Source organism: Pimephales promelas, chromosome 15 (assembly GCF_988280905.1).
Source record: "Pimephales promelas chromosome 15, fPimPro1.hap1.1, whole genome shotgun sequence".
Taxonomy (NCBI): Eukaryota; Metazoa; Chordata; class Actinopteri; order Cypriniformes; family Leuciscidae; genus Pimephales; species Pimephales promelas.
Window position 1 is genome coordinate 20,580,951 of NC_142783.1, and position 24,832 is coordinate 20,605,782.

The 24,832-nt window shown below is 38.6% G+C and overlaps 1 protein-coding gene across 11 annotated transcripts in view; it reads left to right on the forward strand.

Annotated features, from left to right (window-relative positions):
* Nucleotides 1-24,130, forward strand: part of birc6 (baculoviral IAP repeat containing 6) — a 92,590-nt gene extending 68,460 nt beyond the window's left edge. For all 11 annotated transcript variants that reach the window (XM_039669528.2, XM_039669561.2, XM_039669570.2 and 8 more), the window contains exons 66-74: nt 10,004-10,220; nt 11,284-11,429; nt 14,510-14,620; nt 16,874-17,091; nt 18,091-18,252; nt 18,639-18,716; nt 19,306-19,494; nt 22,964-23,098; nt 23,182-24,130. In XM_039669528.2, coding sequence (XP_039525462.2) covers nt 10,004-10,220; nt 11,284-11,429; nt 14,510-14,620; nt 16,874-17,091; nt 18,091-18,252; nt 18,639-18,716; nt 19,306-19,494; nt 22,964-23,098; nt 23,182-23,361 — 1,436 coding nt within the window. In that variant the 3' untranslated portion in view covers nt 23,362-24,130. The remainder of the gene's footprint in view (nt 1-10,003; nt 10,221-11,283; nt 11,430-14,509; nt 14,621-16,873; nt 17,092-18,090; nt 18,253-18,638; nt 18,717-19,305; nt 19,495-22,963; nt 23,099-23,181) is intronic.
* The last annotated feature ends 702 nt before the right edge of the window (nt 24,131-24,832 follow it).

Below are 24,832 nucleotides of genomic sequence, written 5' to 3' on the forward strand. Positions count from 1 at the left end.
TGAGAGGAAGTAGTTGACTGTAGAATCTTGAAACAGCATTTGCAACCCAATTTACTTCTGTAATGTTTTTTTTTTTTTTTTTTGAGTGAAAAGGCTATTAGGTAGGTGTTACATAGCAAAAAGGTGCCAGGTGGTTTGAAAGGGAGGGATTGAATGTATTTGTTTAGTTTCTTTCCTTTTTTGGAGTTACATACAGTATAACAATGATGACACGATAATTTTTTAATCATTTACTATTTTTTTTATAATAAGGTTTTCATTATACTGCTTCAACAAATGTTTGTATATATTTTTTACTTTTTACTTCTGTCTCAGTGGATTAGCTGTTTCAGCAGTGTTAAAGTTTTACTGTAGTTCAATGTCAGTGTTTCATCCTGATGCTTCCTGAGGTACAGATGGAGTGAGTGATTGTGTGTGTTGACACATTCGTGGTTATAAAATCTTATAGCAAACTTCATTTGCTTTAATCATCTTCGACATTGTTGTTTGAGAGCATGTCTCATGCCAGGACAACACCCCACCCCTCTCTAGCTCTTTCTTTTGTTCTCTCTTTGTAGCTCTCGCTCTCTCTTTGATAATTAGTATAGGCACATTTCACCATAATGTGCAGAAATTATTGCACAGTCCAATTAAATGAAATTATCATGTGGGTGAATTCCCTCGGCCCCGGATATTTCAAACGAATCAAAATGAACACGGCAGGTTAGAAGCCATGCAGAAAGAGGCAGGATATTTTTTCAATCTGCTTTAAGTGGAGTTCCTTGTCAATGAGCCATTGTTTATATTCATTTATTTGTTTGTAATTTTCTCTCTCTGGAGTTGTGGATCATATAATCATCAAGCTGACAGCCGGTGGTGGGCGATTATGAAGCGATCTCATTACTGTATGTGTGTGTGACCATAATATTCTGAACAGATTGTGCTGCCTCAAAGATCTGCTCATGTTCTAATATTGATGATCTATTAATATCTGCTTCTAATCACTTAAGATCAGACTGCCGCCTTTGACCTCTGATGCTCTTCTGTAGCATAGAGGTTAACTCAATGTAAAATTCACAAAAATTATGCAATTTTTGGATTAAGGTTATTGTGATAAAAGGCCTTATTCATTAAAGGTCCCCTCACATGTTTTTTTTTTTTTTTTTTCACTTTCTGAGGTTTTTTAACATTAATATGAAGTTCCCCTAGCCTCTATATTGTCCCCCAGTGGCTAGAAATTTCAATCAGTGTAAACCGAGCTTTGGTGATCTTTCTCTTCCTTTGAGAAAATGAAAGCTCAGACAGGCTGATCTTGAATCTCCCCCGTATGACGTCATACGGAGGAAAGGTAACCTTCTCTTTCTCTGCTTTGCCCGCCAGGGAATTTGGCTCGCCCATGAGAAAATGAGTTGGGAATTCTGAACGTGATTTGAGTATTTCCACAAGAGATATCATAGATTGCAAAGAGCAAAGCATGCCAGTTGATCAGTGTTTGGATGTACAAATGACCACAAAACAATTTTTTAGTTAATGGTTAAGTTTTACTTCATCCGCGCCTCTGAAGAAACAATGGGTTAATTTTATTTTCTCTGGAAATGTGCCGACAGAACTTCCCAAAGTTTTGTTTGGTCCAAACATTTTGCCAACGACCGTTTCCTCAACTTGGGCCAATACAGAACTGGCCTCGATGAACTCTGAAAATAAATCGATCGAGTTACCAAGCAACAATTTCTGAGGTGTAATTTAGCCTAATAGTTCAAGTTCAGTTAATCTCTCTCTCAACATCGTTCAATACTGTTTAAGCATCAGTAAGTCAAGCCAGTGACTAAAATATCAACTGCACATTGTTTCTTTTAGTGGGATGAGATCTTATTTAAATTGTGAACAAATTATACATAAAGCAATCAAAGAACAATCTTTCCACACAGCGCGAGTTTATCTGGACAACTCATTATGAAATCAATGACACACGTTACACTGCACAACGAAGCTCTTACTGTATGTACATCATCGTGTTTGCATTGGTGAAAGCATTAGAGAGAGTGCAGAAACTGCGTTGCAAATTGCAATGATGATATCTTCATTTTCTCGATCAACAGACTGTCATCTGCTTGCTCAATGCTCAACACAGCAACATTTTATGTGATGAGAATAGATCTAAATACTTTAAAAACTTCTCACGATTCATAAATCTCTATAGTTGTAGTAGTAAAAATGTATAATAGCTTTAGTAAAGGTATGTGAGAGAGTTTCAAATGTAATGCGTAGCTATTTCATATGCAAGCATTTGGTTACACTGAATCCCACAGCAGACACGCCCCTTCTAACAGAGTGTTCAAATCAGAGGGTAAAATCAGGCTAGGAAATTAAAATTATGACTATTTTTGATCTAAAAAACATGCAAACATTATAAGGGCAACTCGGGAAACGTTATAAAATAATAACACACCTATAAAAAAAAAAACACCTTTAAATTCAAGCAATGCGAATCTGCGATCGTTTGGAATCATTTATAAATTCCTTGCATTTTTGTAGTCAGTTGTTCAACACAGGTTTTTTTTTTGTTTTTGTTTGTTTTAACTACTTCCAGGAAACACAAAATGAGTAATTCTGAATAATAAACTTGCTGCAATTATAAAAAAAAGACTTTATAGCTCCAGTCCCTGTTTACTTTCATTACATGGAAAAGAGTGACCAGGAAATTATATATTACATTTATACACTATCATTAGTTAAAAAAAAAAAAAAAAACTAGCAACGATCTTAAAATAACTGTAAAATTATCAGGTTAGTCACTTTTGCAACCAGTTTTGGCACTCAATTTTTTAGTGGTAGTCATTAGGGTACACCCCTAGTCTTGAAACTTGAGTGTATTTATATAGCTTTTAAAACAGAAGTTGATGGTGTAACACAGACCTTGAGCAAGGTTCTGCAGAGACTCACAGAAATGGACAGTGCTGAATTGGGTCAGCTCTGACAAGCTTTTCAAACCTGCCGCAACATCCTGCAGGATGCACTCCTACTCCCCTCGATCAAACACCAAAAATGGAGAGAGTGAGTGATGGCTTGGAAACCTTTTAATGGATGTGTGTGCACTCATCCAATGCACATTCATGCCTTTACCTTTTTTTTCCTTCTCTAAATCTCCACCACGATCATCATTAGTGGACAAACTCTGAACAATGCACACAATTCATATCTGACAGTCGAAACCTGCAAGATAAATTATTTTTTCTCTAGCTGAGGTTTTTCCCCCAGTGTACTGTTTCTTTTTCTCATTAAGATGTTTGTAGTGAAGGGTTGTAATAGCAGTCAGCCGGTTTTCTCCGCTGTGATCTATTAATATTAGGGATGTGCAAAATAGATTGTAGTTTTTGTTTTAACAATGTGCAATCTGATATTATCGAGTATGTCTCTCACTTTAAAAAAAAAAAAAAACACTTTTAGAGAGTGCATACACTAATTGGTCTAGCCTTTTCAGTTTAGCTTAGACTGCACGTGCACATTTACACAGCACGCTCTCACTGCTTAATTTACTCAATTATAAAATTAATAGCACATTTGCAGTTAAACCAAGTTAGTTGGTTAGTAAACCAAGGCACAGCAGAAATATTTCGCGTCTGAGCAACACAGCTGTTTTAGTTTTTTCCATTTGAACGAATCGGTTGAAGAATGGTTCAATGACTCACTCAAAAAGTCAAATGCTTTGCTCCTGAAGTGATCAGCTGTTTGAGATAATCTGTTGAATTAATGACTCAATGTAAATTTGCTCATTAACATTGTCTTGCCACCACCTACTGGTGGTTTTAGTTTCATATTTAAAGTATCTTTTCAATTTAAAAATGTTTTTTATATATTTTTTAAAATCTTTTTTGTCTCTGAGCTGCATTAAACAGTCTGTGTAAATACCTCTGCATTGTAAATATGGATTTAGTTGATACTGATTTCATTTCATTGGTAACAGCCTTATAGTGTCTTATTATTCGATTTGTTTATTCTTTATTGATTAAATGTAAAACTTTGACATAATAAATTAAGCATAGGCTAAATGAAAAAAATACACTTATAAAGGTAAAAATCTATTTCAACATTTGAACAATTAATTTCTGTTATTGCTGCAAAACTAACCACCACACAGAATACGAAAGAATAAAAAAAAAACTTTATGAGTCAGCTGTCCAAGGTACCAGCACTGTAACACTCAGAGAAATATAATGTGATCATCGTTGGACAAATATTGAGATTTTTTTTTTTTTTTTTTTTTGCCGATATCGCACACCCCTAATTAATATATCTCATTCTGCTCATTTAAACAGGTGCCCTTTGTAAAGTCATATTCTCCTCTCTCGAAAGCTTTTTAACAGCATGTGTGTACCCACACAAAATGGCAAATGTCAGTCAGAGGGCTTGTCAGAATTAATTATTCCCTCCTGCGTGGAGAGAGATAGATATCCCTTTTTACCTGTATGGGTGCACAGGAGCTAAATTGGATAAAGAAATAAGAGTGGAGGAGTGAAAGGATGGATGGGAGGACAGAAATGGCATGGTCATTAAAATGAAATGGTCACAGAAAGTAACTGGACCTCAAGATTATTTTTGCTTTGTTGGCCTTCAGTCAACTTTGCTTTGTGGACTTTAGGATGCTGGTCTTCAAACAGTTTTTTACTGGTTTATCTAACCTTGTAGAATCAATTCTACATTTCAATACAATTCAAAAGCTTTTATTCAGTAGGATTTTTTTTCAGCAAAAATGAATTTAATTGATCAAAGGTGACATTTATTCAGTTAAAAAAAAAATCTGCTTCTAATTATTTTTTTTCTTTCTATTCATCACTGAGTCCTGAAAGAGTGGATCATGGTTTCCAGAACAATATTGATAATAACAAATGTTTCTTGAGCAGTAAATCAGCATATTAGATTTATTCATTCCTAAAGGATCATGTGACCATGAAGAAAAAAATAGTTTTGTCAATTTTGGCACTTACATCAGTTGGTCAGTTCGCTGTCCAAAATGCCCTCATGAGTAGACAGACATGGTGTCTTTAGAGCACAATCAGAAACTTATTCCTCTTCAGATGAGAGAAATGCTCTGAATGATTTAGTTGCTTTAAATGATGCAGAAAGGGGAGAATGCGCTTTGTTATCCTTCCGTTAGCTGAGGGTTTTATAGCAGCTTTGCAGAGGAGGAAAATTACAGCCCTGTGGTCGTCACCATTAGCTCCAGCAAACATTTCTTGTGTATAAACAGCCTGTGCTGGCACAGAGTTTCCTCAGATAAAAGACTGTTTTCCTGAAATTACATCTTTTGTGCAGCGCAGATACCTCCTGTAATCAACTCGTACATAAACGTTTGGAAGGGTGCCACTTTCTCATGAGGGTGTCGCTGTTAATGCTTACAATCAGATTGTCAGGGCACCAAAGTGTCTGCTGGCTGACTCCACGTGTTTAAAGTAACTCTGAGAGTCGCCACTGTCACTTGTTATCTCTGGGGTCAGCTGGTTTAAAGCCAGAGAATCTGGACTCATTTTGATGATGCTGTTGGATTTGGTGTGGTACTCAACCTTAAAAGTATGAGAAGTAAAAAAAAGAGGGTTTTTTTGTTTGTTTGGTTTTTTTTACTTTGTTTTTTTACATTTTTGAAAGTCTCTTCACTGCAAACTGTTCAAAGGGCTTTAAACGACACCAGACGTTGAATAAGGGTATTATCAAGCGAAATGATCGGTCATTTAAAAAAAAAAAATAACAAAGTTTAAGTTTTATAAGCTCAAATGCTCGCCTTGCTCTGTTCTGTGTGACTCTCCTGTTCAAACTTGTTCATCAAAATGAACAAATCTTTTTCCGAGTCAATTCGTTCGTTGAATGAACCAAATGACTCCAAAAAAGATTTGTTCATTTTGATAAACGAGTCAAACAGGAGAGTCACGAAGGTGCATCACAGAACAGAGCAAGGCGAGCATTTGAGCTTATAAAACTTTTTAAATGAGCGATCGTTTCGCTTGATAAGACCCTTATTCATTGTCTGGAATCGTTTAAAGCCCTTTGAACAGTTTGCAGTTTGCACTTAAACTATGTTTTGGACCTTGAACCGTTTGGTTACCAAAAAAAAAACCTTAATTTCTTTTCGACTGAAGAAAGAATGACATGGATATCTTGGATGACAATGGGGTGAGTAAAGTATCAGCAAACGTTTTGTTTTTTTTTTAAAAAAAAGTGATCTAGTCCTTTAATTGTTTGTGCTTATTTCCTTTATTTTACATTTAAATGACCTTAGCTGTCATCTAAAGCTCAATTGAATTTAATCTTTAAAACAATAATAAATATAATGTTATTAAAATCGCCAAATTCGCTTATAGCATTTACTTGTAGTGTTTTGTTTTTACTTGCTTAGTATAGATGGCAAATAGTATAGAATTTTAATGTCAGCTGTTTATTCCAGTTTCAGGCAGAAGTTTAATATTGCAGCATCTCTATTCTAGATGCTTGTGTATTTTTGTGCAAGTTGTGGTGATAAATAACCCATCTTTCAGTCTCTGCTGTCTTTTCTTTTCCTCATGTCTTTGGCACATGGATCAGGAGCTGTTGAGTCAGTGGTCGGGTTGTGCCATCAGTCCATGTCTTGCGTCTCAGGTGTCGTCTGTGTCAGAGATGCAAAAGTGTGAAAGGGAGATGCTGTAGCGCTCATCTTGTTTTATTCCTCGTTCTGTTGCATTATTGATGGAGTGCTTCTCTGAGCTCTTGCTGCATGTGTCTTTCTTTCCAGCCGGCCCTCATGTGAAGGATTCTCTCTTGCTTGCTCACTCACTTACACACACTCCAGACAGGCGGAGGACTCTTGTGCCCTGAATGATTTGGGAGGCATGATTTTTGTGTCAGTCATTAGACTCCAGGCCCAGTTCCGCTCTGCAAAGCGGCATTTATAATCAGACTCCTGTCAGCCTGATTTACTTCAACAAAAGTGTGCTAGTGTTTCTTCAAACACACCAAAAAAAAGTGTACACACCCACATATATATATATATATTTATATGTACGCATACATATTTCATAGTGGAGTCCTATTATAAACTGGTATTTCTTGTCTCGCTCTCTTTATCTGCTTGTCATGAACAGTTATGCGTTTCTGCACGTTGTAAATAACCAGATTAAATTTTAACTAACCCACGAGGCAAAAAGCTAGTCTGCTTTTCTGCACTGCTGCTGGTGGGTCTTGTCCCGCCTGTCCTCGAGATCTTTGTTGTCATGGTGACAATGAGTTTCCACCACATGCTCTGGGAACTGTGACACACTGCACACACACATAAAATGTTTCTTCATGGTTCCTGTGTGTGTGTGTATGGGGCCTTGTAAAGAGGCTGTATTATACTGCCCTACAGAAAAGACATTTGTTACAAAAGAAATAATGCTGTTCTTTTGACATTCTGTTCATCAAAGAATCCTGGCGGGCATGGTTTCCACAAAAATATTAAGCAGCACAACTGTTTTCAACATTGATAAAAATAAGAAATGTTTCTTGTGTGGAAAATCAGTATATAAGAATGATTTCTGAAGGATCATGTGACACTGAAGAGAAGACTGGTGTAATGATGCTGAAAATTCAGCTTTGCCATCACAGGAATATATTAATTAAAATATTATTTAAATCGTAATAATTTTTTCACTGTATTCCAATAAATATCTGACCAAATAAACACAGCCTTGCTGCGTATGAGACACTACTTTTATTTTATTTTTTTAAAGATGTATCTTGTCTGTACAAGTCTCTCTCTCTCTCACTCTCACTCTCACACAGAGCATGGAGCTTCCGTTTAAGGCTAACATCTTTTGTAGACAGTGAGACGATGGGGTGAGAGGTCAGTCACTCACTAAGGTCTTAAGGTACAAAATGAAGAATCGTTTAAAGCTCGGTGGATCAGTTTGAGTCCCGATGACCTGTGACCTTCCTGGTGAAGAGGGAATGGATGGAGGGATGAATGATACTGAAGTGTTCTTAGAGCTGCTGTGAGGAGTTTGACGAGAGACTATAGTATTATCTATAATAAGATAATCTCTTTACTCCGCCTTTTTCTTTTTTCTGTTTTTTTTTTCTGTCTGGTCTTCTCTCTGCTTTTTCTCTACACATTGGTTTTCTTCTCTCCTCCCCTTTTTATCTTTCCTGCTTGCTCTTTTCCTCTAATCTCCTCTCCACCTTTCAGAGCTCCATCGTCTCCTTTTTGTACTTATCTTTTCAGCTTTCTCATTTTTTTCTTGATTTCCCCTTTCCTTTTTTGCCTCTTGTCTGATCTACTTTTTTCTCTCCCTCTCTTTCTTGTGTTCTCTCATCTTCTTTCTTCTTGCCACCTCTTAACTCTTCTGGTTTTTGTTCTCCTCTATTCTCTAGAATTCTGATCTTTTACTGTTTCCTTTTCTCCTTTCTGGTCACCTTTCCACTTGTCATTACTTCCTTCTCATGTCTTCTGCTTTCTCTTTACCTCCATTCTGTTCGCCCCTCCTACTTTCTGGTCCCCTTGCCTGTTCTCTATTCTCTTCTCAAGTTCGGATATGTCTGCTATCTTCCCCTTCTACATCCTACTGTCCTGTCCTGTGTGCCCTCCCTCCTCTCTTGCTCCATCATCTCCACTCTTCTCTGTGCACGGCAATGGAGGGCAGGGGAGCTGACGTATGTGTCCTCTCCGCGCTCACTAACATTGTTTATCATCCACCCAATCCAGCATGGAGCTGAATGTCTGATGAGGTAGAGAGAGGAGGATTGGTGTGCAGTAAATCAGTTAGTCTGTAAATGAGATGAGAGTGAAGGAGAAACGGTCTGAACTGAGGAGAGCATGAGGAGAATCTGGAACATAGACTGACATTGAGATGGACCACGCACACTAACCGCTCTCTGATCTATGTTGTCCTCGCAGTGAGCGCACACTCAAATGAAACCCTTTGAAATAGCTCCCTTCAGGTGTTTAAAATTCCTTTCTTCCTAAAGTGCCCCTGTTATGATTTATTTTTTACATTCCCTTTCATGCAGTGCAATGCATGATATAAATAGTTATTGTCTCCCAAAAGAAACAATCGACTCTGACCCGCCAATACGAGTCGGGTTTTTTTTATATTCGAATCCTGCTACTTTTCGGTTCTACTACGTCATTAGAAGATACATTTGCGTAATGTCCGCCCGCTACTTGACCAGTCATTTTACTGACGACTGATTCGCAATTCTCGGAGTTCAAAGTGGGATTCGCAAAGCGCTTGCTCTTTGTTTGGGAATCATTGAAAAATGTGGTGATTATGAGAAAATGAAAGTGTTTTTGCCCTTTGATGCATGAAAACCTGTTGTGAAGACCTCCAAAACAAAATTAACCTTTTAAAATAGCATACACACAAGTCTCACAAACATGCACTCAGGTCTCAAGTTTCTTACATTCAACTACACACTGATAATATGAGCCTGATTATAGCGTTATGCTTGAAGACCCTCAGTAATCTTTCTCCGTCTCGTTCCCTCTCATCTTTTATTCTCTCACTGTCCTTGTTCAGGCTTTAAGACTCCGCTGCGCTGTGCCACAAAAGGATTATCGTGCCTTCTTCAAACAGGAAATACATGCACAAACAGCCCTAGTGCCTCAAATCACGGGTCCTCATAGCATCAAATAATGCTCAGTAGAAGATTTGCTTGTGTTTTATGCTCGTAAAAATGGAACATAAATATTTTTGTGAATATATTTACTGTCAGAATCTTTTTGCTTTTGAGTAAACTATCCTTTTAAGCAAGTGCAACATAAGTGTCCTTCTTTGCATATTTATAAAATGCGTGCAAGACGACTCTTCCGTTTATATGGCATTTCCTTGTGCTGAACGATTTCAGTTATTTAAATATTTGGAGGCACCTAAAAACTTCAACCTTGAGAGGCTGAATATGTGTGTGGATCGTCCTTTGTTTCCCTCTGTCCTTCTGTCTTTTAAGAGATGTAATCAACTTCGTCTTTTATAAGTGTCCTGTCTTAATACGTAATGTCTCTCTCTCTCTCTGTCTCCTGCAGTTTTGGACATGGCGCGTCACGTACCCCTGTATCGTGCTCTGTTGGAGCTGCTAAGAGCCATCTCCACCTGCACCAGCCTGGTTCCACTGCTCCTGCCGCTATCAGGAGACGCTGCCGAAGAAGAGGAGGATGAAGAACGCACTGAGTGTCAGACCTCCGTCGGCATGTTACTGGCCAAGATGAAGACCTGCGTGGACACCTACACCAACCGCCTAAGGTGCGCTATTCCTCTCTCTTAGACACACACACTCACACTGGTCAGTCAAACTAAAGGACAGAGGATGGGCTGAGTGACTGCTGATGGATGGATGTTCCCCCTTTGACACTCACCGTCTCTGACCTGCATGAAAAAACCTGACTTATGACTTAGATGTTACCTGATGCTATCGCCACAAGTCAAAACCTTTGTTTCATCAAAGTAATAACACACAGTAGATCAGTCAGTGCACCTCGGTTGCCCCTGTAATGACTCCATTTTCCAGTGACCTTCACACTGACCTGAGCTTCTGCTGTTACAAACGCATGTAGTGTATATGCAAAATAGTGTAGATTAAAATAGTTTTTCCCTGTTTTCATTCAACCGAACACATACACACTATGAATTGATTTTTAGCAATGTATTTTCAAGGAATAATGTTTATATTTTACATTTACATTTTGTTTTTTTTACAAAAAAGGTTTTAGGTTTTTAAATTAAAGCTGAAAACAATTTTTTAAAAGCATTTTATTTGTAATGTTTTTAAATGTTTTTTTTTAAATGTATATTAAAATACAGTAATACGTGTACCCTTGAATGACAGTGCCATCTTAATTACTCTCCTTTGCATCACTTACAGGCAAAGGACATTTATGATTTCATGTCCTCTTTATCCTTTCTCTCTCTCTCTCTCTCTTTCATGTTCCGTCCTCCTCCTTAATGAAAGATGCATTTTGTGAGGGTGTGTGCTTAGCTGCAAGACAGCTGGATGTTGTTTTTAATGGTTTACTTTGGGACTTAAGTCACGATCTGCTGCCCATTTCAGTGTCTACCAGCACCTCTCATGAGCAGTGCGTGTTTGTTTCAGGGTTGGGGACATGAGAGGTTGAGAAGCTCTTGTCTCGAGGACATGCAGTTTTTTTTCTATGCCATTTTTGTGGTCCTCTCAACCCAATTCTGAATGTGCAATGACACATTTCACATGTTCACATGCACACAAGCACAAATATAGGCCCCTAATTAATAAGATATTGCATCTACAGAAATAGAAATGTGACCCATGATGATTCGTTGTCCACCTTAGGTCAAAGAAAGACAAAAGTAAAGGGGTAATGAAGGCTGAGACATCTGACCCAGAGCCAGAAGGCCTGACGCTGCTAGTTCCCGACATCCAGAAAACTGCAGAGATTGTCTATGCTGCCACAACCAACCTACGGCAGGCCAACCACGGTAAGAACAATCTACTATTTCCCAAATGCTTCCATTAAGTGCTGTTATTGAATAATAATAATTTGGATTTAAAATGCTTAACAGATGGGTATTTAATGAATTTCCAGATTAGAAACATTGACTAATTTTTCACTTATATTATTTTCGACATTTTAGACACTACAATAAAGTCATCAATACGCAAAATAAATTATTAATTAAATGAAATTTAGTGACTCATAAAATTGTTAATCAGTTCATCCAAAAATAATTACAAAACATTATAATTACTCACCATAATGCTGTTCCAACCCCGTAAGACTTTTGTTCATCTTCAGAGCTCAAATTAAGATATTTTTGATGAAATCTGAGAGCTGTCTCACTCCTTCATGGGCTACTAGGTAATTGCATTTGCTGGCCCAAAAATGTTAGTAAAACATTGTTAAAATAGTCAAAGTGACTCAACCTTAAGTTTATCAAGCGATGAGAATACTTTGTGTGCACAAAAATAACGACTTTATTCAACAAACTCTTCTCTTCCCTGCCATTCACTTTGTTGGACTATTTACAAAGTACAGCTCTTCAGTGTTTTACAGCAGAACGCTGGTTCACTATTTGCTGAGCACGATCACATGCATGCGTTATGGTGCTTACGTGAATCGCGTAGCAGACTGGCAGGGAGGAGAATAGATTGTTCAATGTTATTTTTGTTTGTTTTTGCTTGCAAAAAGTATTCCCATTGCTTCATAACATTAAGGTTGAACCACTAAAGTCACATGGACTATTTTAACGATGTCGTTACTGCATTTCTGGGGCTGGACCATGGTAATTACTTTGCAGTCTGTGGATGGTTCAGACAGCTCCCGGTTTTCACTTGAATCAGAGCACAAGTGAAAGAAGGACAGTGCTGGATGTATAGTGGTCAGTCCGGAGAGTGATGGTGTGTATTTCACAGGCTGAAGACGCACTCCTTTCTTATCCAAGGGCCCTGGGGGACATGGAGTGACTGTTTGCTCTGACAAAATAAGCCAAAGAGAAATGGCTCTTCAACACAGAGCCCCACCAGAGGCTCTCTAAAGCCTGATTGCGTTCTTGAAGGACTTTTAAACGGAAAGTCAGCTTTACTGGGCAGTTTCGTTTGTCAGACTAGACTTAATCTATGTCGTGCTAATTCTTTAAGATTTGAACCAACAGCCCTTAGTCATGGCCAGGGTGCATTTTCAGACAGAGATGTTGTATAATGAAGTTTAGTCCCTTTACACTGACCTCATAAAAATGGATGTGACCATGACAATTTCTAATCCTGGGGTTTAAAGCTCTTGAAGTCACATCTGTTTATTAACATTTGCAAACTGTCTTTCTCGGGTCCTCCAGGTCATAGCTAAGGGAAATTTAGACCTCTTTGAGCATTTGTTCCTTGACAGAAACCCTTGTCATCAGGTACTATCTCCACTAGGGCTGGGTATCTATTCAAATCTATTCGATTTCGATTCACAAGCTCTCGATTCGATTCGACTATCATGAATATGGATGTAATGCAAATCCTATATTTATAAATAAAAAAAAAAGAACAGTGTATATAAGTTTACAAGTGGTTAATTAATACAAAGAAATCAAGTGCCACAAACCTGTATATAAAACTATTTTTATTTTAGGTACACTATACACTAAATGCATACAATGAATAGACAGGATTTTGATGCAAGATGCAAAATTGACCAATAACATTCCTCTCTGTCACACACGTTTCATGCTTACTTAAGACATAACCGACTGTCTTTATGAGGTGACTCACCAAGACCAGAGTTTTGACATAATTTTGCACGTTTTTAACTTTTAAAGTGATATAATCCATAAAACAGAACTTTTGTTACTGGCGATCTGTTTGTGATTACGGATTTAGGCTTTACAGTATGTGCACTCTGAGAGTGCGTGAGCTTTGGATAGTTTAAAATTGCATGAATATTTAAACCTTTTTATTCCGTCATGTCCCGACTCCAAAACACGTGTGTATCGACGCCTGCAGTGCTTGACGCTCGCCTTGAGAGAAGACGTAGCACTGCGAGCCTTGAATATGGAATAAATCAGTTCATGGCCGTTGAGAATCGATTTTGAATCGACCACATTTTAAAAAACTATTAATCGAAAAATCAATTTTTTCCCCAGCCCTAATCTCCACATTTATCTATCACCCTCTCTTGGGTATCTCATGCTCTCATTCTCTCTGTGATGAGAGAATGAAAGGGGCGTTAAACGTGGTGAGGTGGATCAATGCTGCTGTCACCATCCATAAGGAAAATCTATATGATAATAGAAGTGAGACATTACTTACCACCCCATTTTACTGTTTAATTAGTGCTCCATCTTTTTTTTTAAAGTGCCCAAAGACTGCGCAGTCAGGGTGTCTGATTGGTCGTGAGTGGTTTCTCATAGTTCGGTATCGACATCGCCATCAGTATTGTGCACTGATGTAAGTGGAGCTATCGATATTGGTTGAATTGTATGTGGCTCGTGTCCAAAGCACATGTTAAACACTATGATAATTTGATTGGCTGTCACAGTGCATGTGCATGTGAGGAAGGACACACCCACTGCAGAAATGCCATAAAGCCCCATAAATGTATGGGGTTTAATTGTGTTGTTACTCTAACGGCCTCTATCCGCAGGTCTTATATGTCTCACTGGAGTGGTGATGGTCTGCTGGTGGTGTTGTCATTAGTCTGGCATCCTCTCGATAACAATCTGAATTGGGGGAACAGAAATGCTGCGACTCATTTGTGTAACAACATGACATTTAGTGCTTATTGCTATTTATCAAGATAATAAATTTGCAGTCAGTCATGTCCCATTGGGAGTCTTTTAATTAAGTAAAAAAAAAATGATCAAAGTGGGCCTTTTTTCTTGGCAGTATATTTTGTTTACTGATAGCAGAGCTCCATACACTCATTCAGGTTACTTTTGCCTCTCGTAGGGATGTGTTGGTTGTTTAGAGATGAGAGGATGGAACATGTGATCCACTCGAACACTCCCTCAGGCCACTCTGAAACACACACATGCACACACTTTTTTTGTTGTTGATGTGTCTGTCTTTTGTTTTTCAGAGAGGAAGATGGCAGAGAGCTCTAAGAAGGCAGCAACAAGGCCCAAACCGCTGTCCATCTTGCGTTCAATGGAGGAGAAATATACAGCAGCAATGAAGAAGTTACAATTTGGTGAGTTGAACTACACTCTTCTAGTGATTGACACAAGTTTTTACTGGCTGATTAGACAGCTATAGAGCATCTATAATAGAATTGACACTTTGAACAACCATTTTATTAAACATTTTACACAATATTTTTCAAATAATTTCGAATATTTTAGGGATGCAAGGAAATTGATACCATATTGGTTAACAGTTTCCAGTTTCCTCTATTTTTGAATTTAGATTATACTTGCCATCATCTATTATTTACTTAAATTATTCTTTAAAACACTAATCATGTAGTTACACTGTTAATAGCAATTGTCAAAATGAATATTTTACATTATTTATGAATCTATTACACTATCTGTATTATACGTGATAATGTTTTAATGCTTAAATTCACTTGTAACATTTAGAAATTTTGTATTAGCTATTTATTTGTTATTTGGTCATAACATTAAAATGGAATTATCAATTTAGTGTTAACAGCCAAAATTTTACTATTGATGCATTTGTTAAAGGGGTTTTCATTTTAAATAGTGTTTAATCTTGCTGTTGGTGCATGAACAGTATCTGCAAAGTTGCTGCGCTGAAAGTTTGACGTAAGCAGAGATATCCTCTTTTAAAAATCAGGAAGTTTAATGCCTACAAAAACGACTCGAATGGGACTACAACGAGATACTTCCCAAGTTTTATACGTAACAAACCCATACATTTACATCAACTCTCCCTCTGGAATATGCAAAAAAGGGGACATGGCTATATTTCTGCTGCTCTGTTGAAGAAGAAGAGTAATAGTGGAGAGCTGTAGCCATGCCGTCGAAAGTGTTATTTTCACCTAGCTGTCAGGTCTTTGGTGTTTGGGCTTCCCACGGATGCTGTAGTTCGTCAACAATGGCTAAAATTTATGGTTGATTATGTTCCTTAAAATTACAATTGTGCTGCGCATTTTACGGAAGACAGCATCCAGAATCTCCACAAATTAAATGTCGGATTCAGCAAGAAACTGTTACTAAAACATGAAGCAGTTCCAACTTTAAAACCAGAGGAAGTAGTTGTTGGGCCACAACCTGTAAGTAAGACTTAATCATTTTAAATGTACTTGCAGGTATATTTTCAGACGTAATGTTTTAGTTTTATCAAGGACGTAAACAAATACCAGTGCTTGCTTTAGTAGCCACTTAGTTATGCTATTTCATGTCTGACAAACGTGTACAAACATTTTGGACCTGAATTTGTAATTGTGTACTAATTTTTTTAATCTATTTTCATGTAATTTTAGACATACTTTTTGGATTTGATCAAGAATGTTAACCAATTCCAATGCTGTTTATAGTAGCCAATTAGTTCGATGCCATTTTGTGTTTATTAGACATGTGTATAAAACTCAAAAAAATTTCTGCTGCCGTTATCAGCGCTCAGTATGGTTTTAACATAGTTGCCACATGTACACCAAAAGAAAACGATACACTGAGTAAACTAAGTTTTGGGAGTAGATAAACGGTTGTTCACTATATTGATAAAATAATTACTTAAAAAAAACGGTATTACTCAGTCATTGAAAAAAAACGTATCTCAAAAGCTAACAATCGGCACTAGCATTTTCAAGTAACAGCGCATTGAAATTCTTCTATAATAATAGTAGAATAGAATAGAATAATAATAATTTTAAAAAATGTAGTGTGCCATTCAGAAACGTTTTGTAGAAACCGTGTTTGAGGAGGTTCTGCTTGACTCTTCATCGCTGCTTTCTGGGTCTGATTCTGGCTCAAACTGATACGGCAGTATTACATCATTATTTACATTTTACCCGAGCACAAACAATTTACAATTTGAAATTTACATTTGAAAGTTACATTTGTACCAAATAAATAGTTAATAGATGGATGGAAATTGCTGTTTCCCCTTCAGCTGCTTTTTCGCCTTTAAGTGCATCAAATATTTGAAGGGGCACAGTGCATCTGAATTGAAATCTATCTTGCTAGTAGAATGGCTTTTCTTGTTGTCATTTCACATCTGTCTTTGCTCTGATTGATGACAAGAGTTTTGTTCTGCCAAAAATGATTCAGCCCCACCTCAGACGAATGAGGTAATCTCAACTGATGTGACTGTTAACAGGTCTGCACTGGCTCACACAGAACAGACCCTTCAGAACACACAGTACGGCTGTTTCTGGAGGAAATGTGATGAAACGTGAATCTGATCATATCTTTCAGGCGTATTGCATTGTCATTGTGACTGCTGATAACTAACTGTCCGTGTGTGGTCTCTTCCACAGACACATTTGAAATGGTGTGTGAGGACGAGGACTCTAAGCTGGTGTTTAAGGTGAACTACCATTACCTGTCTCAGGTGAAGAACGCCAGTGATGCCAACAGTGCCGCCCGTGCTCGACGATTAGCACAGGAGGCGGTCACGCTCTCCACCTCCCTCCCTCTCTCCTCCTCCTCCAGTGTGTTTGTCCGCTGCGATGAAGAACGCCTCGACATCATGAAGGTATGAATAGACACCCTCGTCCCATCCACCGACGGTCAAACTGATTCACAGAGCATTTGTTGATCACTAAAACTCTGACTAATTATAACAAATTGTACTCAATGTGCAAAATGCAGATGGATGAGCATGATTAATGGCATCAGTGATTGAGTGATTATTGCACCAATTAAAAAAAAAAATACTATTTTTATCTTTTTTATATATATTTTTTTTTACATATCTTTTTGATCACACTATATTTATTTGTGTGTATGTATATATGTATAACCGTTTTATGAGAGCAAACCCGGACAGACTCGAGCACTGCTGTTTACTGTGGGTCAACATGAACCTTTCGATCTCTCCTGCATGACAAAACAGCCGTAATGAATCCCTGCAGTCACTTGCTTGTCTCGCTGTCCTCTGGTCTCTAACACACACAGACTTGCTGTGTGCACATACTCTTCCTAATGACATTTGAGATGTGTTTTTGACCCTGGCTGCTCTCTAAGTGTGTAAATGTCAATGTGTCTGGCTTGAGCTCGGGTAGGCCAGACCACAAGCGGAGCCCCAGTCAGACTGGTCACTCACTGCTCCATCTGTTTACACTGACCCCTAACAGCGGGCCAGGTCTCCTCCACACTTCATATAATCTTAATGGACATTAATAGTAAACTGAGCTTTGTGAGCTGTGTGAGCCACAGCTTTGTGTGTGTTTAGTGTTGCGTTTGAATGGTCATGTCAAAACAGTCTTTACGCTTGAGTGCAGCTCCACCGCCTGCAGTGGAGAGAGATTTACTGGATGGCATTACAGTCCTCCGATCTGCCTCTCTCTCACTCACATGTCTGCCTGTATCTGTTCATACTCCCTAGCTCTCTCTCTCTCTCTATAAACATGGTTTATACATGCACAATCATTCCTGTGCTGTTCAACACCATCCTTTCATGTTAACGTTTGTCACCTTTGAAGGATTGGAGGCTTGCTGTTTTAATGGCTTTTTTTCCTGCTTTTTCTTTCAGGTGTTGATAACAGGGCCCGCAGACACACCATATGCCAACGGCTGTTTTGAATTTGATGTCTACTTTCCTCAAGATTACCCAAACTCCCCTCCTCTTGTTAATCTGGAGACCACTGGTGGCCACAGCGTCCGCTTCAATCCAAATCTCTACAACGATGGAAAGGTTAGTGTTTTCTTCCTGTTTTCTCCGATTTTTCAGTGCCCAATTACCGATACCGATAAATAGACTGTAGGTAGTAAATATAAAAATGTTTATTTTACGTGTAAACACTTTTTGTGTTTGTTTTACAGCTCAAAAATGTCTGAATATTGACTGAATGGAAATACAAAAATAATATTATTTTATTTTTTTATTCTTTTTTATTGCTATATTTTTTTACAAAAAATATATATATTTTACAACAAACAACAACAACAAAAAAACGTTTTATTTGCCTGTTTATTTTATAATGGTCAATCTCTAAGCTTGTAATCATTGTTTAGTTTAACCATTATGTTTTTTTTCTTCTCTTCATCTCCACCTGCTGTCATCCCTTCGGTAACCACCAGGTGTGTTTAAGTATCCTGAACACTTGGCACGGGCGTCCCGAAGAGAAATGGAACCCTCAGACCTCTAGCTTTCTACAGGTGAGCCAAATCCCGTTCGTTTGTAGTTTTTCTTTCTTAAATAATCAGTTTTTTTTTAAGCTGTCCTGCTCTCTCCTGTTCATGCTCATTTGTATGGAAGAATTTCACTTTCAATACTGAAACCGATGCTACCGGTTCTAAAGCAGTGGAATGTTGGAGAAAACACCCCTCATTTCATCACTTTCTGAGACCATTTAGTCATATCACATACACATCGACCATTAAGCATTTACAACATTCCCATCCTGGGTTCCCTACAGTAATTATCTGCCCTCATCTCAACCCTTCCTCCCTCCCTTCATCATACCTCTCAAAATAATAGGCAGGGGAGCTGTTTCGCCCTGTAATATTGATCTGATCAGGCTCTTCTCCTCTCTCTCCCGCTTGTGCTCATGTAGTGCTGCCAGCAGTTCATAGAAATGTCTCCATTGATTAGTGCTACAGTTAGTGTCCAGCCGATCAATAAATGGAAATCGGGCACTGGGACAATAGTGCTTTGGACACAGAGATCTGTGTGTTCTTCACCTTTTCACCTGATCTGTGTGTGTTTTCACCTTGGATTTATAACACGTGTGTCTGTCTATTTTAGGTACTGGTATCAATCCAGTCTCTCATCCTGGTGGCTGAGCCATACTTCAACGAACCAGGTTACGAGCGTTCCCGGGGCACGCCGAGTGGAACACAGAGCTCCAGAGAGTACGACGGAAACATCCGGCAGGCCACTGTCAAGTGGGCCATGCTAGAACAGATCCGCAACCCTTCACCCTGCTTTAAAGAGGTTAGATATCATTCATCACAAACACTTATCGGCTCATGAAAGGGTGCCGAGGTTCATGCATGCACATATAATAGGGGATTATCACGCTGATACGTAGTACTTCCGGATTCAGTGATCTTTGTGCACTGCCACTTCCGTTGAATTACCGATCTCACTGGCGAACTGATGACAGACTACACTAAGTTTATTTATACGGCATCCCTGGTAAATTAGTCTGATTCACTAAAGTGCCGGCTGCAAATAAACGTGCTATACCTTGTTTTATTTTAAAGTTTTAATCCAGTTCTTCCTATACTCAATTCAGTCAGGATTCCATGAAAACTTAAGTAGGGTTGGCGTTGTTGGTTAGATTTACAAATTGGAACAGAGCAGTGACATATATAGCCTTCGTCTCAGCCATTGTTGAACTGCGTCGGAAGTGGACATGCACAAAGTTGACAAATCCCGGAAGCGTGATAATCCCCTATTCAATATACACATACAATATTTATTATGTACATATGAATAATTTGTGTATGTGTGTGTGTATATATATATATATACACGCGCACTAACATACATACGTTACATGTATATTTAACATGTATACGTTACAGTACTGTTAAAAAGTTTACGGTCTGTTAGTAAAAAAGTAATTCTGTTTCAAATAAATGCTATTCTTTGCTACATGAATAAATAACATTGTTAAATATATTTAAATATAAAACTGTTATTTTTAAATTGTAATAATATTTTACAATGTCTATTTTACTTCACACACACACACACACACACATATATATATATATGCATGAGGTGATTTTTGTCCGGTGTCAGCAGCACATTTTGAGTTGTCCTATCTTTTTGTCATTTTAAATAGATGATGTTCTTCTCCCCTCTTTGTTTTTGATTTCCTTTTGTCCTTGATATGGACACCCCACCACCAGATAGCAATCATCCATATGCTCAGTGAAAAGAGAGAGAGGAGGAGCTGCCTGAATCAGAATAAAAATTTTTGAAAGAGGGATATGAATCATGAATCCGCTAACTCAAAAGTGTGCACTCATCTAATTTACCAAACATAAACTCGCAACGTGCATTGAACTCTAGAAATATGGGCCATGAGTGTGTATTTTGTGAGTGTTTACTCCCCCAGACTGTCATATAGTTGAAAAATCAGTAGCCAGATCAGACTATGTGGCATCACACATCACATTGGCATTATCCGTCCATGTCATCTTGGGTCTAGTATGGGCACTTCAGCTGATATTTGATGTCATGCCTAACGGCTGCCTCGCCACCTCAGGCAGTTATGTGGCTGGTACATTACCTCTGTATCCCACAGTGGACACTAAACAGGCTGTTGCCATGGCAACCAGAGCATTGTTGAGAGGGATAAAGGCTGTCGTTTGGGCAGAACCGAGCCAGGCTGGACATCGACTGCTATAACACAGAAGCTCGTATGGCACTCGTACTTACTGGTGATGTATTGGCCCAGACAGAATATGCATAATTATGTGGAAAGGGTTTAAATCTCATATTAGTTACTGAATATATAAAGAAACTAGGCAAAATGTTTAATAAACAAACATGCATAGAGGTGAGGATATAAAAAATGTATAGACTGTTTGTTGACTCCATGTGGGCCTGAATGTAATCATGGTACAATCATTTTGTTGAGAAAGGATCTCTCTCATCCCCTCAGACATTTGCTTTTAGCACTTTTAAGAGAGACCGGTGACATTATCTACATGGAGCACATGGACATTTAAGGCCTCGATATACTCATGCCGAAGTTCTTTTTCGTTTATTAATGCCAATTATACTAAAATGCTAATTTCTTGTGTTAAATGAATTTGAAGTGTTTAAAATGAACATTTCTATTGCTGCTTCTGCCATTGGACTATATGAAGCAGTGTTTTGGAGTGTAGTACATTCACACACATGCAATTTTTAAAAAAGCAGGACACGTACAGTAGCTATATCTCTCTCACACACACCGACACACACACACACACACACCAAGAGCCAGTCACGCACGGTAATAAATAGTGGGCTGCTGATGTCAGAAGAGGGAGAGGAAACACACACTCGCTCCTGCACAACAACCTTACACCGTAACTATGCTCAAGTTCATTTTCTTTTATATGGCATTTCTGCTTCTAACCCTTTTTCTAACCCTCTCTCTCTCTCTCTCTCTCTCTCTCTCTCTCTCTCTCTCTCTCTCTCTCTCTCTCTCCAATATCGTTACACATGTCCTAGGAACTGAATGAATATGAAAAAAACGCTGTATTATGGGAGAGGCTGTAACAGTCACATGTCTGGGTGGTTGACCTTTCCATGTTTGGGAGAAAGATAGATTTATGAAGGATGGATGGATGAAGCGAGACAGCGAAAGAGAGAGATATAAGGCCGGTGAGGTTGAGCTCAGAGCCAGCGAGTAATGTGCAGTGGCAGCCGGGGTTTCCATGGCAACACTGGCAAGACCATCGATCACATGCACTCATTCCTGAATCCCTCTCGCCTGCTCTCGGTCTTTTTTCCCCCAAGAAGTTTGATCCGAACAGCGTGTCGCTTTTACAAGCAGGTTAAAGTGCACGTCTCAATCCTGGGAGAGACTGTGTGTGTTAGTAAAGACATAACAGGTGGATTTGCAACATTTTTTCTTGTTATTTACAGTTAAAAACCAAATGGCATCTAAGGTTTACAGAATTTTATGTTTTTCAGACCTGGTTTATGTTATTTTGCCTATTGTATAGTTGTTAGTAACGAATGATTACTAATATGAAGATGTATATTACATTTTGGATCACGCAAAACATACATTTTTGTATACAAAAGACAAGAACGGTTTGACCTTAAAATATCAAAATTGAAAATACTGTGGAAACAAAGACACCTACATCTACATCTTTCAAAGTGAACCATCCCGTTTGATCAACCCAAGAGCCACTCCCGATGTCTGGGGAAACGATACTGATTGTGTTAAATCAGCGTGTTGTGACTGATATTAACAAGTCCTCACGTCTGCAGTTTAATACACCTTCACTATGTATGACATGTTTAGAAAACAAAGTGAGATGGGGAGGAGGAATATCTAGGAGACGCAGAATGAGCGAGTGAGTCAGCTCTCGCCTTCAGACAGATTCGGAGTACTACGAGGAAGTGTGTGTCCGCGTGAGCGCGGAGTTCCTCTCTTTCCTGCCTATGATCTTTGTTACCGAAAAGGTCACTTGGTTTGTTTTTATTAACATGCGCGGAAAGGCAGTGACTGCTGGATATCTGTGTGGTGCGATCGGTCATCTGGTCTTTATGAATCCTATAGGTCACTGGAGTCTCAATCTGAAGATCAGCAGATTGTTTTCTAGTGCGACTAAAAATGAATATGAGGTTTGCGTTTGATTTATGGGCTCTATGGGAACTGATGCACAATTCCCTTCTTCAAGAACAATTTTTAACACTAACCGTGCGTGTGTGTGTATGCGTGCAGGTGATCCATCGGCACTTCTATATGAAGCGAGCGGAGATCATGGCGCAGTGCGAGGGCTGGATCTGTGATATCCAGCAGTACAGCAGCGATAAGAGAGTCGGCCGAACCATGTCTCATCACGCAGCTGCGCTAAAGGTACGACACTGTCGTATATACCAATGAAAATTGGGTCATTTGTTGTCTTTTGGAAAACTGAATGTGTTTTTTTAATTTTGCAGAGGCACACAGCTCAGCTCAGAGAGGAGTTGTTGAAACTTCCCTGTCCTGAAGGCCTGGAGCCGGATGGGGAGGAGTTTTCCGAGAAAAGCGCCTCGCTCATGGTGAAAGAGCTGCCCGTTCAGGATGCAGACAAGCAGACGGACAGCCCAGACGCCCACTGTAGCGACGGACAGCTATGATCCCCCTCTCCCCCTGAAGCCCCGCCCACCGCCTTTGACTATCCATTGATATTGAGAAAAGACTGGATGGCTTTGGTGATTTAAGCCATCTTTTTGTCAATATTTGTATGTAAGAAATCTAATTATGTTATAGCATAAAAAGAGAGGACAGACAAAACCAAGAAAATACAAGGAAATGAATCCGCTAAAACCCACCGACACAAGACGAACCGCTGAAATCTATGCTGCGCCCTGGAGAAAATGAGAGATGAGAAAAATCTTTTTATTTACTTGTAAAAGAGTATACATTTTTTTTTGTGCTTTTTTTTTTCTTTCTTTATTTTCCCAAATTGTTAAATAACCACTGATTGATATGTTATTAAACTTGTTTATGTAAACAAAATGAAAGATGAAATCACAGTATATATAAGGGAACTGCCTTTAGTGGAGAATGTTTACCAAATGTTTTGTTAATTTTTTTTTTTATTTTATTTTATTTTGGACTGTTAGTGCAAGGACAGTTTGTACGTGAGAATATACTGGTCATTCTTTAAGCAAACTATTTAAAAGAAAAATGTAACACGCTCCCATACCCACTCTTGAGTTCCCACAATCCTCTGGTGACCCTCTGACAGTGCTTTTGGTTTCTACAGACTTGTGTACACTTCAATAATAAAGCCTGAATCCGACGTTCCTGGATGCTCGTTCAGGCTGATCAATAGCACGTTTTATTTTTGCCCTCTCTCTGCTTTTAAGTGCAAGTTTAATAAATGCAACCTGTTTTACTTTGCTTGGATATACTAATTAATGTGGTTCTGTAGATTGTGGTGAGTGTTTTTCCTTGTGTAAGCAGAATTCACTTTTATTTCTCACTTTCTCTTAGTTATAATGGAGGCTGAGCGATGATCACTTTTAAAATCACTATAGCTTACAAGAGTAGTTTTTTTTAAAGGGATACTCCACTTTTTTTTAAAGGGATACTCCCCCAGAGTTAAACAGTTGATTTTTACCGTTTTACCGTCCATTCAGCCGATTTTCTGATATTTAGAAGAATATCAGTAACCTGGTCTCATTGACTTGTCAATGAGACCAGAAACTGTCTGGTTACTGATATTCTTCTTAATATCAGAAATGAACAGGTGTTCCTAATAAATGAATGTGGACGTCGAGGACCAGCCGGTCGCCTCACAAATGTGACCAATGGACACTCCGCTGGACCATCCCCAGGATGAGGCCAAGCCTCTGGTGGAGTGTGCTTTAAATCTGATGGGCCAGCATTGGACCAATTTCCAAACCAAAGGGGTTGGGCCCCATTTGGGCTGAATCGAGAACTGCTCCCAGAAACGAGATTCCCTGGCTGGAAAACAGTGAGCTCTTAGCTGTATTGATCCTGAGTCCCATGGTGACCACACCCTTGAATTAGGGAAGCCTGCGAGCGTTTACCTTGTTTACTGTTTTCAACACCCAACTTGAATCTCCGGGCATGGCTTCT